The sequence below is a fragment of the Talpa occidentalis genome, unplaced genomic scaffold (genome assembly GCF_014898055.3).
Source record: "Talpa occidentalis isolate TD23 unplaced genomic scaffold, MPIMG_talOcc4v2.1 talOcc4.4, whole genome shotgun sequence".
In the NCBI taxonomy this organism is placed as follows: Eukaryota; Metazoa; Chordata; class Mammalia; order Eulipotyphla; family Talpidae; genus Talpa; species Talpa occidentalis.
In genome coordinates this window covers 54,897,046-54,909,396 of record NW_023604295.1, presented here as the reverse complement: position 1 = coordinate 54,909,396, position 12,351 = coordinate 54,897,046, and the positions used below count along the sequence as shown (strand labels likewise).

Sequence of the window (12,351 nt, the reverse complement as noted above, 5' to 3'; positions counted from 1 at the left end):
GAGGGTCAGGAATTTGGGAGTGGATTAGGATGGCAATTCTGATACAGAATCTCACATCTCACATGAGGTCACAGTAAAAATGTCTGGGGGTGTAGTCATCTGAATGTTTGACTAAAGTTAAAGCATTAGGTTCCCAGGGAGTTCACATACATGGCTATTATTGAAAGGCTTTAGCTCCTTGGTGTATGAACTTCTCCCTCAGGGCTACCTGAGTGTTCTTACAATATGCCAGCAAGTGATCCAAGAGATGGGCAACCCAGAAGATGCAATATATTTTATGTCCTAGCCATAGAAATTGTACTGTCATTCCTCTATCATCCAATATTTACACAGGTCAGTTCTACTAAATGATAGAAGGGACCAGAAAGGACAGAAATACCAAGCATAGTGATTTGGGGGAAAGGGCAATCATCTTAGAGGACAGCTTCCACAGACATGCTAGTTTGATTATGTTGAATTAGATTACCTAGCAGCAGGCAGTATTACTTCTGGCATCTGTTACATCTTGTGAAGTTGACTTTTGTCTTTTATTTTTAAATCATTGAATTGCTAATATTTTTAATGGAGAATATATCTGAGTTATTTTTCTATCCCCTATTGGCATTACCATCTTTTGTACACAGCGGTAACATGATTGATGTATAATATTCAGAGAGATTGTCATTTACAACAAGTACCTGTTTAGAACTAGAGCTTACTGGGTTGACAAATTAAACTAGAAATAATAGAGCTAAAAGCTATAACTCTACTTGCACTCATTTGCAAGCTTGGAAAAACATAAAATTACAGTAGTAGTAGTAGTATAGTAGTGGTGGTGGTGGTGGTAGTGGTACTAGTAGTATCAGTTGTAGTTGTATCTGCCCCCAGCATTCCTGTCTTAGTCTTACATACAGTGACTCTGAAAGAAAAATTCCATCTTCCCTTCACACTAACTGTGTGATCTTAAACATATTTAACTTTTCTGTGACTTAGTTCCCTTGTATGTAAAGTAGAATTACTGACAGTACTATTTTTTAGGCTTGTTGTAAGTATTAAATAAGGTGATTCAGGAAAATTATTTAGCACAATACTCAATAAATGTTTATTATTGTTACCATTTTTTTTAAAGATTTATTTATTTATTTATACAAGCACTGTGTACAGTCAGAAGCACGGGAGGGTGAGAGAATTCACCAGAGCCAGAGTGGGGAACAGAACAGGCAGTCTGATGAAATACACTGCTGAGTGGAGCAGCGGGTGCGGCAGGAGAGGTCTGCGCGCCATGTGGGACCCTCGCCAGCGGCCGGGGATCAAATCCGCGCTGCAGAGGCTGCAGGCAGCTTCGCAGCCCAGCCCTCAACCACTGTGCCACTGGGGAGACCCTATTGTTACCGTTATAACTATTTAATACTGTTATCTAGGCATATCTAACCATCATATCTAGCCATTGATCTGATAAATTCCCAGTGTAACACTTGGCTCACATCATTCCTTCTGCATAAAATTTTGGCAAATTTTAAAATTTTTCTAAGCTCTAGATTTCTTGTACTCACTTTTCCAAACAATAATGATTATCAGAACAGGGACAGTGAAGGGCTTACTGCACAAAATTTGCATAACCCTGAGAATGAGTCCCCACTTCTATTTATGGCCTTCTTGCCTTATCTGAGTCTCAATTTGGGTAATTAACAGTTACCCTTCTTTCATCTTCAATAATTAGATGATGTCCTTGACCATGAGAATATCTGCTTATACCCCAGTTCCCTAATACCCTTTAGCAGTACCTTCTCCTAAACACTTTTAGTACAATCAAATCCTTTGTTGCCTTGTTTTGGTTTATATATTTGATCTTTCATCCCAATTAAAAAGAAATTCTCTATAGAATGGCTTCATGTCTTGTAACTCACTGACACCTTGGTCCATACAGAATATTAGACAACTCAGGCCTGTTAATAATTAAGCTGTAGAGCATCTAACATAATGTTACTAACGAGATTCTGTAATACAGTCACGTGTGGTTTAACAACAGAGATTCATTCTCAGCAATGTCATTAGTGATTTCATCATTGGATGAAATTACATAGAATACAATTAACAAACCTAGATGGTATACAGCTAAGCTATATGGTAGATCAATTGGGACCACAGTCATAGATCAGATCTGTCATTGACTAAAACGTTGCTAAGCCATGTATGACTGTAAATGCTTCTTTATCTCAAGCAATGAAGAGATTATACTGTTAGCACATTTGGGTTAGGGATGTGCTTTTTATTGATTCAAATTACAACTCTGAACATGACTTTGTTTTGTTGAGGAATGAAACCTTAATATGTACTGCTGAAATTCAACATCTTAAAATGTTATCATTTATTAAATTTTTCTTAATCTGGCATGTAAAGGAGATAGAAATATAAGCCTGTTAATTTCAATGATGAATTTAAAAATACTAAACATTTGAACCACAATGCCAGATTTGGGATCAGTCTACTTCAGGCTGAAAGATTTGTTCTATTCTGCAAGGTTAAGAAAGCAAGAATAAAATTTTTGACTGCCTGGTTTGAACCCGGTTATTTATAGTCAATTATGTGTGCAATCCTTATAGTTATCACATCATTATATTTCTTTATATGAAAGAAAACTAGAGCTTAGAGAAATTGAAAAATTAATCCAAAAAGTGATAAAGCTGGAATTTGAGTCCAGGTCTGTAAGCTCCTGTGCATATACATAAGTTCTGAAATCCCCATTCATCATATAGCACTGGCTTTCATACTGTACTATATATCACCAAAGGTGGTGACAGTAGAGACAGAGATTTGAGGATCACTCATCGTTAACAGAGTACAGCTTTTCCAAAGTTTTAAGGCACCCATTTTCCCCAAAGACTATAGCTATGTTTCATTAAGAGGAACCATTAACATGTTAACTATTATTCTAAAAGATGCTATGCTCTTGGACTCAATTACAGGAGCCTTGGGAGCACCATTTTTGTGGGAAGACCCAGCAAACCAGTTCCTGCATCTCAAAAGACAAATACACTTGCAGGATTACGGGGACCCAGATCACAATGCAAATATATGGGGAAACTGGCTGATCAGGTATTTGCATTAGAAACAAATGGTCCTTCACCATCAATTTTTAAAATAGATATCATATCAGCTGGTATGAACATCAGCAGCCCAACCCATGATTCCTTCTCTTTAGCTGTTCTATTCTTTCCTCCCCACGAAGTGACTTTTGCCTGCAAACTCCACCTTCTACTTTAAGACTAAGATCAAATGTTCCCTCCTTTCTAGATCTTCTCCATTCTTTCCAGGAAGGCATTTGTCCTTTCAGCATCTCACACCATTGCATGCTCTTCACATGTGAATAGCTCTCAAAATGTCACATGGGAATTATTTCTTTTATGCATTCAACTTTCTTGCCTACACTATAAAAGTAAGGTATATGTCTTATTCATCAAGGTCATTATTCTCAGGACTTAGTGAAATGACTGCTATTGAGTCAAGTCACGGTAAATTATTACACATTTTGTTAGGTGGAAGGAAAAACTGTAGTTACATTTCCCTGTTGGTTGTTCAACAGTCAATTTTCTTCTGTGACAATTATTCCAGCCTTTAATATCACTGCTTCATTTACTTGCCTTTTGCACATTTTCCTATTCATTTGTATGCTCTCTCTCAGAGAAATAAAAAGGAAATTTGCGTTAGCCAGTTTTATTCCATATAAACCTTTTTGATGGAAGAAACATTGAATTTCAGGCCAAATGAAATTGCTGATTTTTTTTTTACTTTTTTTAATTACTTTTTTACATCATTTTTCATTTTTAAACAATATTTGCTTCCCCCCACGCCCTCAGGTGTAGTCCCCATAGTTTCCTTCACCAATGCACCTGTGCACCATCACCTCAGTCCCCTGTGCTCCTTCCTCCTCCTCCCCTGCAGTATGTTTCTGACTTGTAATTGTCTGTTTTTGCTTTGTTGTGTTTTGCACTTTTATTATTTTTTTGCACTGATGTCTTATTTGGTTCCCCTATATTCCTGCTTTAAGTGAAATCATCCGATATTTTTCTTTTTCCTTCTGGCTTATTTCACCGAGCATAATTCCTTCTAGTTCCATCCACATTGCTACAAATGGCATGAGTTTATCTTTGATTGCTGAACAATATTCCATTGTGTATATATGCCACATTGTGTATATATGCCAGCCATCTATTTTTGGGCATTTGGGTTGTTTCCAGGTTTTACCTATTGTAAATAGTGCTGCAATAAACATAGGTGTATAGGTGTTCTTTTGAATCAATGTTTTTGTGTCATTTGTGTAGATTCCTACTAGTGGAATTGCTGGGCCATATGGTAGCTCCATTTTTAGTAGACTAGGGAACTTCCAGATAGCTTTCCATAGTGGTTGGACCAGTTTGCACTCCCACCAGCAATGTAGGAGAGTTCCTTTTTCTCCACATCCTCACCAACATTTGTTGTTGCTTGTTTTTTTGATATGTGCCATTCTTACTGGTGTAAGGTGGTATCTCAACGGGTTTTTTTTTTTTTTTAAGCTGAATTGCTTTTTTTTTTTTTTAAAAGATTTATTTTTTTATTTTATTTTATTTATACAAGTGCTGGGTACAGTCAGAAGCGCGGGAGGGTGAGAGAATTCACCAGAGCCAGAGCGGGGAGCAGAGCAGGCAGAAGGACCGAAGTACACCGCTGAGGGGAGCAGCGGGCAGCAGGAGAGGTCTGTGCCATGTGGGACCCTCCTCTGGTGGCGAGGGAGCAGCCGGGGATCGAACCGGCGCTGCAGAGGCTGCGGGCAGCTTCGCAACCCAGCGCTCAACTGCTGCGCCACCGGGGAGGCCCTCAACGGTGTTTTAATTTGCATTTCCCTGATGATAAGGGATGTTGAACATTTTTTCATATGCCTGTTGGCCACTTTCATTTCTTCTTTGGAGAACTGTCTTTTAAGTTCTTCTGCCCCCTTTCTTGACTGGATTGTTTATTTTGTTTTTGTTGAGTCGTGTAAGTTCTTTGGATAGCTTTGTGATCAGTTGACTGGAGTAAATTGCTGAATTATTTTAATATATAAATTATTCATAATTTCCCTCTTAACAATTTAGTAATGTAGAAAATGAAGATGTATAACAAATTAATCCATTTCTTTACTTATTTGTTCTTTCTCTCTTTCCACAAATATTAGGTTCTCCTATCACCTGGCACAGGATTGTACAAAGTCAGGACAAAAAATTGAATGTTATTGTTGTTCTGGAGCCTGGGCCCTCTCCTCAGTCTGCATGTCTGAGGTTTTTTTTTAAAAAAGGTTTATTTATGCATACAAGAACAGGGGTACAGGCCAGAGGTGTGGGGGGTGAGAGGGTTCACCAGAGACAGAGTGGGGAGCAGAACAGGTGGATCGACTGAAACACACTGCTGAGGGGAACAGCAGGTGAGACAGGAGAGGTTTGCTGCGCCATGTGGGTATCTCCCTTGCCAGGGATCGAACGTGTGCTACAGTGGTTGCGGACACCCTCATAGTGCTACGTCTTAACCATCCAGGGAGGCCCTGAATGTCTGAGTTGTTTTATTTTATTTTATTTTATTTTATTTTATTTTATATATTTTTACATCATTTTTCATTTTTGCACAATGTATGCATTTTCATCTTGGTTATAGTCCCCATACAATCCCACCCTGCCTTGTTTTGATGTGAGTTTTAACTGGTCCACCAGGACTGGCTTGTTTCTGCTTAGCATGCATTGATGAAAACCACCAGTTTGTATAATCCATCTAGTTTTATGGCTTTTTTTCCTCCAATAGACATCATTTAGAGGAACTGAAACAAGACACTCATTTATTTGACAAATTAAATAATAACAGACTGGAGGATTGTGCATTCTTCATGGAATTTTGAAATTTTTCAAGTACACTCCTGCCTATTATTGTAGACAAGTTCTTTAATCAACTGACAGATACTATAATGTAACCAGAGTCTCCCGCATTGTTTCATACCACATCCTCACAAACACCACAAAACATTTCAGTATTGAAATAAACAGATCGCTGAAGGTGTGAAACCAAATCTTATTTGGTACAATTCTTCCACTGTATTTCTGTCAATCTTATATGACCCTCTATTTGATCATCAGAATAACAGATATAACCTGTGTTCTACAAACTCAGAGATCATGACTTAAGTTTCCTTTCATTTCAGGCTCGTGAAACATGGACTAATTTGAAAACAAATGCACAATATTATCTGAATGTGAACACCTACACCATCGACAAGTCTACTGCCCCATAAATGTGCTTTACTTGTTAAACCAGGAAAGAAGAAATGGTGGAGCCAGCATGGCATCATACAAAAACCACAGGCTTCGGCGACCTGGAGACAAATCCATGCCATTCACTAGATTATTTATTATGTCTGTCTCACAGAAGTGGTGAAAGGAGTAACTGAAAATTCACAGAAACCTAGAATTAGAAATTTCCAATAAATGGAAGCTTTTAAAACAAGAACTAAAGATAACAGTAATAGCATTTATCTAAAAATAGGCTTTTATAGAAAAAGGAAATCAAAAGCATAAAAGAGTATCATTAAAACTCTGTTCATAGCTCTTGCATTCTACTGTCTTCTTGAGAGAGTCTGTGCAATTTTTTTTTTAATTTATTTCACTGTATGCATATAAGAGCTGGGGTGTAGGCCAGAGGAGTGGTGAAGTGAGAGGATTCACCAGAGACAGAGTGGAGAGCAGAACAAGCAGACTGACTAAAAGACACTGCTGGGAGCAGTGGGCAAGAGAGGAGAGGTCTGCTGTGCCATGTGGGTTAGCTCCAAGGCCAGGATCTAACATACTGCAGAGACTACCAATGGCTTGATAGTGCTGAGACTTAACCCCTCGTGTCACCAGGGAGGCCCTAGTTTGTGCAATTTTTAATTCAAGGAAGAGGAAGACTCAGATGAAGTTGGTCCTCTTCTCTTTTTCTTCAGTACTCATCACTTTTCTAAAGACAGTGTATTAAGAGCACGGTTTTTAAACTTCTATTCATCAAAGGTATACTGCTGAAGGTAGTAGAGAATAAGATCTTAACTCACTGAGGAGTAGACAATGACTACAAAGTTCCTGGAAGCTTTCTTAGAAGTTTTATAAAATATGTGCAATTTTGCATGCTGGTCCACAATACTGACTTTTCTTCAATGAGAAACAATAGTTTTAAAGAAACCTCACACCCATTATCAAGCACTCCCCTCTTCCTCATGCCCGAATCCCTAGCAACAATGATTTACATATATTTAAAAAATCAGAGAAAAATATTTTATCTTTCTGTATCTATTTTTAAAAACAAATATTTTAACTTACAGGCAAGGCACATTTGTTAATCTTTTCCCATAAAATGAAAAGACTGACTCTAAAGAAAAGTCTGCAGTTATCCTATAGTTTTCCATATGTCTGTGGAATATGACTTCAGTACTCTAGCTTGAGGAGTACTAAAGAGATGAAAGTTCCAAGATTGCCCCCAAAATCACAGCTAAGTGTAATTTTTTTTCTTCAAAAGTCTACTTCTCTCTATATACCTAGGTCAACTGCTCTCTGGGAAGAGGGGAGATTTCGCCTAGTAAACAGAAGTATCCTGTTCCTTCTCCTTCCAGCTCTCTGGCATCCTGCTGCACTGGCTGAGATCCTTGATGTCACTCTCTGAGGCAAATAAAACTAGAAGTTCTGAATTCAGACAATAATAAGATGGCTCTTCAAGCTTCAGGGACACTGTGAATAGGCATTTGGGAGAGATCAGTCACACTAGAATGGAGCTGGGGACTTGAGGAAGGGTGCTTCATCAGGAAGAAAAGAGAGAACCCATCAGAATGGGTAGAAAAGACTGAGAAACAGTAACAGCACAAACAGACAAAGACATCTTCTTATATCAGTGGCAGGACAAAAAAATAAGATGCAATTCAATTTCTCCACATGCTGTACAATGAATCAATGAAAGAACTGAATAAAACCTCAATATTTTCTCATTTCTGGTCTTTAGCTTCATTCATACAACAGATCTAATCTCAAAAGTGATCCATTCTCCTGTGCCAATTCATTTTAATTTAAATAAAGTAACTAATGGATGAGTGTACTCTCTATATAGAAGAAATTAAAAATGAAGGTATTTATTTTCATGTGCTGATTTCACTTATTCCATTTATTTTCTTTGGATTGATTTAAAACATGCAGACATCTGAACCAGGCAGGGGGGAAATATATATATATATATATATCACTGTTATCTTCAATGACAGCGACAGTCTGAATGAATTTTATTGAAAGTAATTTAGCATTGACTGGTTAAATATACAAACTACCCATCCAAAGCAGAAATACTGCCAGACTCCTTCAAATTAAGGACAAAAAATAAATGTGTGGCAGTTACATCACAAATTGGAGCTGTCTTGGATGGCAGTTCAAATGTATAAAATGAAATAAATTATCTAAATTTGAAATATTTTATTCCATCTATCACAGTGACAAAAGCAGCTACATTTTCTCCACCTGGTCAAAACATTCGAAAACAAGCCTGTTTTTAATATTCATATAAATATTTATTCACATTTAGCATAGATGAATTATATTTTATAATTTAAAATTATAAATGATTTGCTAAAATTCTAAATTCAGAAAAGGTATCCTTCTGAGCCCTAAACTTTGTTGTTCCAATTAAAGTATATTTTAAAAGGGCTCCTTTGACAATCTTTAATTCAGGCAATAACTATAGAGAGGAGAAGAATAACCTGATTTGTAGTATAGTTGAAATTTTAAATGCCTTTAAATACCATATATAAACTCAGATGTTTTTCCTGAGAGGCTTAATGTCTAATCTGGCTCTGCCCCATCTTTCAGGGAAGGGAGGAGCGTAATCTTGTATTTAAGAATGTAGACTCTAGGGGCCTTATAAAAAATACATTTATTTGTTATTGAAGTAACATTGGCTTACAACACTATATGTGACTCAGAGACATAGGATCACAGATGCTCAGATATATGTCACCCACCCCCACTGGGCCCCTCTCCCCTCCCCATCTTGTATCCTCAATTCCACAGTCAGAATTCTAGAGTTTCTTATTGGTTTGGTTTTGTCTGACTCGAGGGACATTTTTTAAGAGAGTACTTTAATACATATTTTCATAACACAGATGTGGTTTTTGTTTTTAACCATAGTCTCAGTCATAGGGATAGTTTCTTTTTTTTTTTTCTTTGAATGCTGAAAAACCAATACATAACAGTTATGTTATTATAATGTAAATATTATTCATTGCAGGACAATAAATGGATGCTAAGATTATGTTTATTTTATTAGTAGTCCAAAGTAAGTCCTAGGCATTCAAAGAAAAATGTTTCTGTCTTCGAAAACAAATGGATTCTTTTTTCTTGTACTACATCAGTTATTCCCAGTTCACCTCATTTTAATTTGCTTCATATTTGCAGCCTGATTTTTTTGTTCAACTTTTTTTATTTTTATTTTTATTTTTATTTTTTTAAAGATTTATTCATTCATACAAGAACTGGGGTACATGTCAAAGGTGTGAGAGGATTCACCAGAGACAGAGTGGGGAACAGAACAGGCAGACCGACGAAATACACTGCTGAGGGGAGCAGCGGGCGAGTCAGGAGAGGTCTGCTGTGCCATGTGGGTTTGCTCCCTGGCCAGGATCGAACTCATGCTGCAGTGGCTGGCAATAGCTTGATAGTGCTGAGATTTTAACCCCTGTGCCACCAGGGAGGCCCCAAGTTCTTGAAACTTTTGGATCTTCTTATCCCGTATCCATGGTATTCTGTAATTTCATGAAGGTGTTTAGCCAAGTCAGTCCTTTCACTCAACTATCTCAACCTCCTCCCTCAAATTTTGACTTTTTAATTAATCAAGTACACATACATTTTCATAATTTTTTTAAAATACTGATAAAACTACTATCCCTTCATCTACTCTGCCTCCCTACAAACTCTTCAAAGGTTACTGACCGCTGCTATCAGTTGGTGTTTATACCTTCATCCATTTTCTAATGGATTAATATGCATGTACGTGTCCATATAAAGTTACATATTTTGCATTCTTTTTCTGTTTGATATGGTTGGGCTCAAACTGCACATAGTGTCCTGCAACATATTTTATTGTTGAACAACATGTCTTGGAGTTATTAGGGATAGTTTCTTGCTATTGTCTCTCCTTTCTATTTTGGCTAATTAAAATAACAGGACATTTCCATTATTACATAAAGTCCCATTGGAAATTGCTTTGTAGAAAACCATAAAAAATATAAACCTCAATCTAACATGCAGCTGGAACAGTGTTGTCCAATGGAACATTCTCTGATGATGAAGATATTGTATAGCTATACTGTCCAACATGGTCTCACTAGTTTCATGTGGTTGCCGAGCACTTGAGATATGGTTCGTGAGGGACCGAATTTTTTATTTTAGTTCCCTTATATATCAATTATTTAAATAATTCAAGTTGATAAAAAGAAGAATGTAGGGGTCACAGTCCACCAACTAGCTTTGTGTACTGGAAGACATCACCTAGCCTTGACTTACTAATCTGTGAAACAGGATTGGTAAAGTACCTGCCCCAAGGGCTGGAGAGAGACTTGCATGAGATGAGACTTCTGGCACACGATACATTCTCTACAAACACTTTCTTGCAGTAATAGAATGCACAGTTTTCCACCTTGATTTCCAAAATAGATTTAACAGGTAAAATAAGTCTTTCCTCTAGCAACCACAGAAGATTTGGGGGAGTATATTGGGCTGCCTTTGTAAGGTTTTCTTGAAATCTTAAAAAGCAGGTTATATGAAAGTCCACTGCTATGATAAAAAAATGATTCAGTTTTATCTTTTAATCTGAGAGAGTCCATACAGTTACATTTGGCAAGCTATTCTTTTTCTCATTTGCTACAACTGAGCAATGGTGTAAATAAAACAAAAAGACATTGCTATGTGGTGACTGCTTATAACTATGTGATAAGAGAAGACAGAGTCAAATGTAGGTGACATGGGTAATGAAGGTTTCAAAAACAGAAAAGAGAGATGACAGCAAGAAAATCTGATAGGTTCAGGAGGTTGGAAGTTGACATGTTTGGTTTTAAAGATTTAATTTCATGTTTATTCACATTTCATTCTACTTTCTATTCAGATCATATTATGTACAAACATAGGTGTTAGATTTAGGGAATTACAGCCTCATTTTCTAATAGAAGATTTTTTTTTTATTTATTTATTTTTTTAATAATAAATTTTATTGTTATATTCCCCATACAATTGCAGCCCCCCCATTCTGACCCCAATCCCTCCCCTCCCGCCCCCACCCTCTAATAGAAGATTTTTAAAAGAGAAAGACAATCAGCTAGTGCTACTCTGGCAAAAATAAAACAGACATCAAATAAGTAAATAATCAAAAGAAACTTAGTATCGAATAACCTGCAAAATTCTTCCCTATTTCTCCTTTTGTTTCTCCTTTCTCTAGTAATTAACTTTTAAAAATTTAATAGGGGCCTCCCCGGTGGCGCAGCAGTTGAGCGCTGGGTTGCGAAGCTGCCTGCAGTCTCTGCAGCACCAGTTTGATCCCTGGCTGCTGGGAGAGGGTCCCACATGGCGTGCATACCTCTCCTGCTGCCCGCTGCTCCCCTCAGCAGTGTACTTCGTCACTCTGCCTGTTCTACTCTCCGTTCTGGCTCTGGTGAATTCTCTCACCCTCCGTGCCTCTAACTGTACCCAGTGCTTGTATAAATAAATAAATAAATCTTTAAAAAAATTTAATAAATTGCATGAAAAAATAAGTATTAATAATTCTAGAGTCTATTACTTTCCAATTAAAAGAAAAAATAACAGTTTCAGGGAACACAATAAATGTTTGTACAATCCCTTATTTGACCCCAAATAATCATGACTTTCCTCCTTATTATTAAAGTTTAAGAATATCTTTACCATGATTAATACATTTTAGGGGACCCAGGTTGGGGAAGATAATTCAGTTACTATGACATAAGCACTGGATAATTTGCATAGTTAAGGCAATTCTGGCTGTATATTGAGTCCTACATGAATTAGATCACAGGCAAACAGATAATGAAAATCTCCCCACATCAAATGCTGACAAGGGTATAGAGCCACAGGAATTCTTTTTTAGTGGTGGCAATACAAAATAGTCTCAACAGTTTGAAGCCAGTTTGCTAGTTTCTTACAAAGTTTAAACATAGTCTTATCACATAATCCAGCAATCATACCAATTATTTACCAATTAAGTAAAAAAACTGCACTCACGTGAAAACCTGCCCAGGAAAGTCTACAACACTATTCATAATCACCCAAAACTAGAAGCAGCCAGGAAGTCCTCCAGTGG

The 12,351-nt window shown here is 37.1% G+C and overlaps 1 protein-coding gene across 1 annotated transcript in view; it reads left to right on the top strand.

The window, feature by feature from the left end:
* The window catches only part of CUNH3orf85 (chromosome unknown C3orf85 homolog), a 29,768-nt gene extending 23,097 nt beyond the window's left edge, over positions 1-6,671 (top strand). Inside the window, exons 3-5 of the mRNA XM_037525595.2 lie at positions 2,946-3,075; positions 5,916-5,919; positions 6,182-6,671. Coding sequence (XP_037381492.1) covers positions 2,946-3,075; positions 5,916-5,919; positions 6,182-6,271 — 224 coding nt within the window. The 3' untranslated portion in view covers positions 6,272-6,671. The remainder of the gene's footprint in view (positions 1-2,945; positions 3,076-5,915; positions 5,920-6,181) is intronic.
* Positions 6,672-12,351: the final 5,680 nt, after the last annotated feature.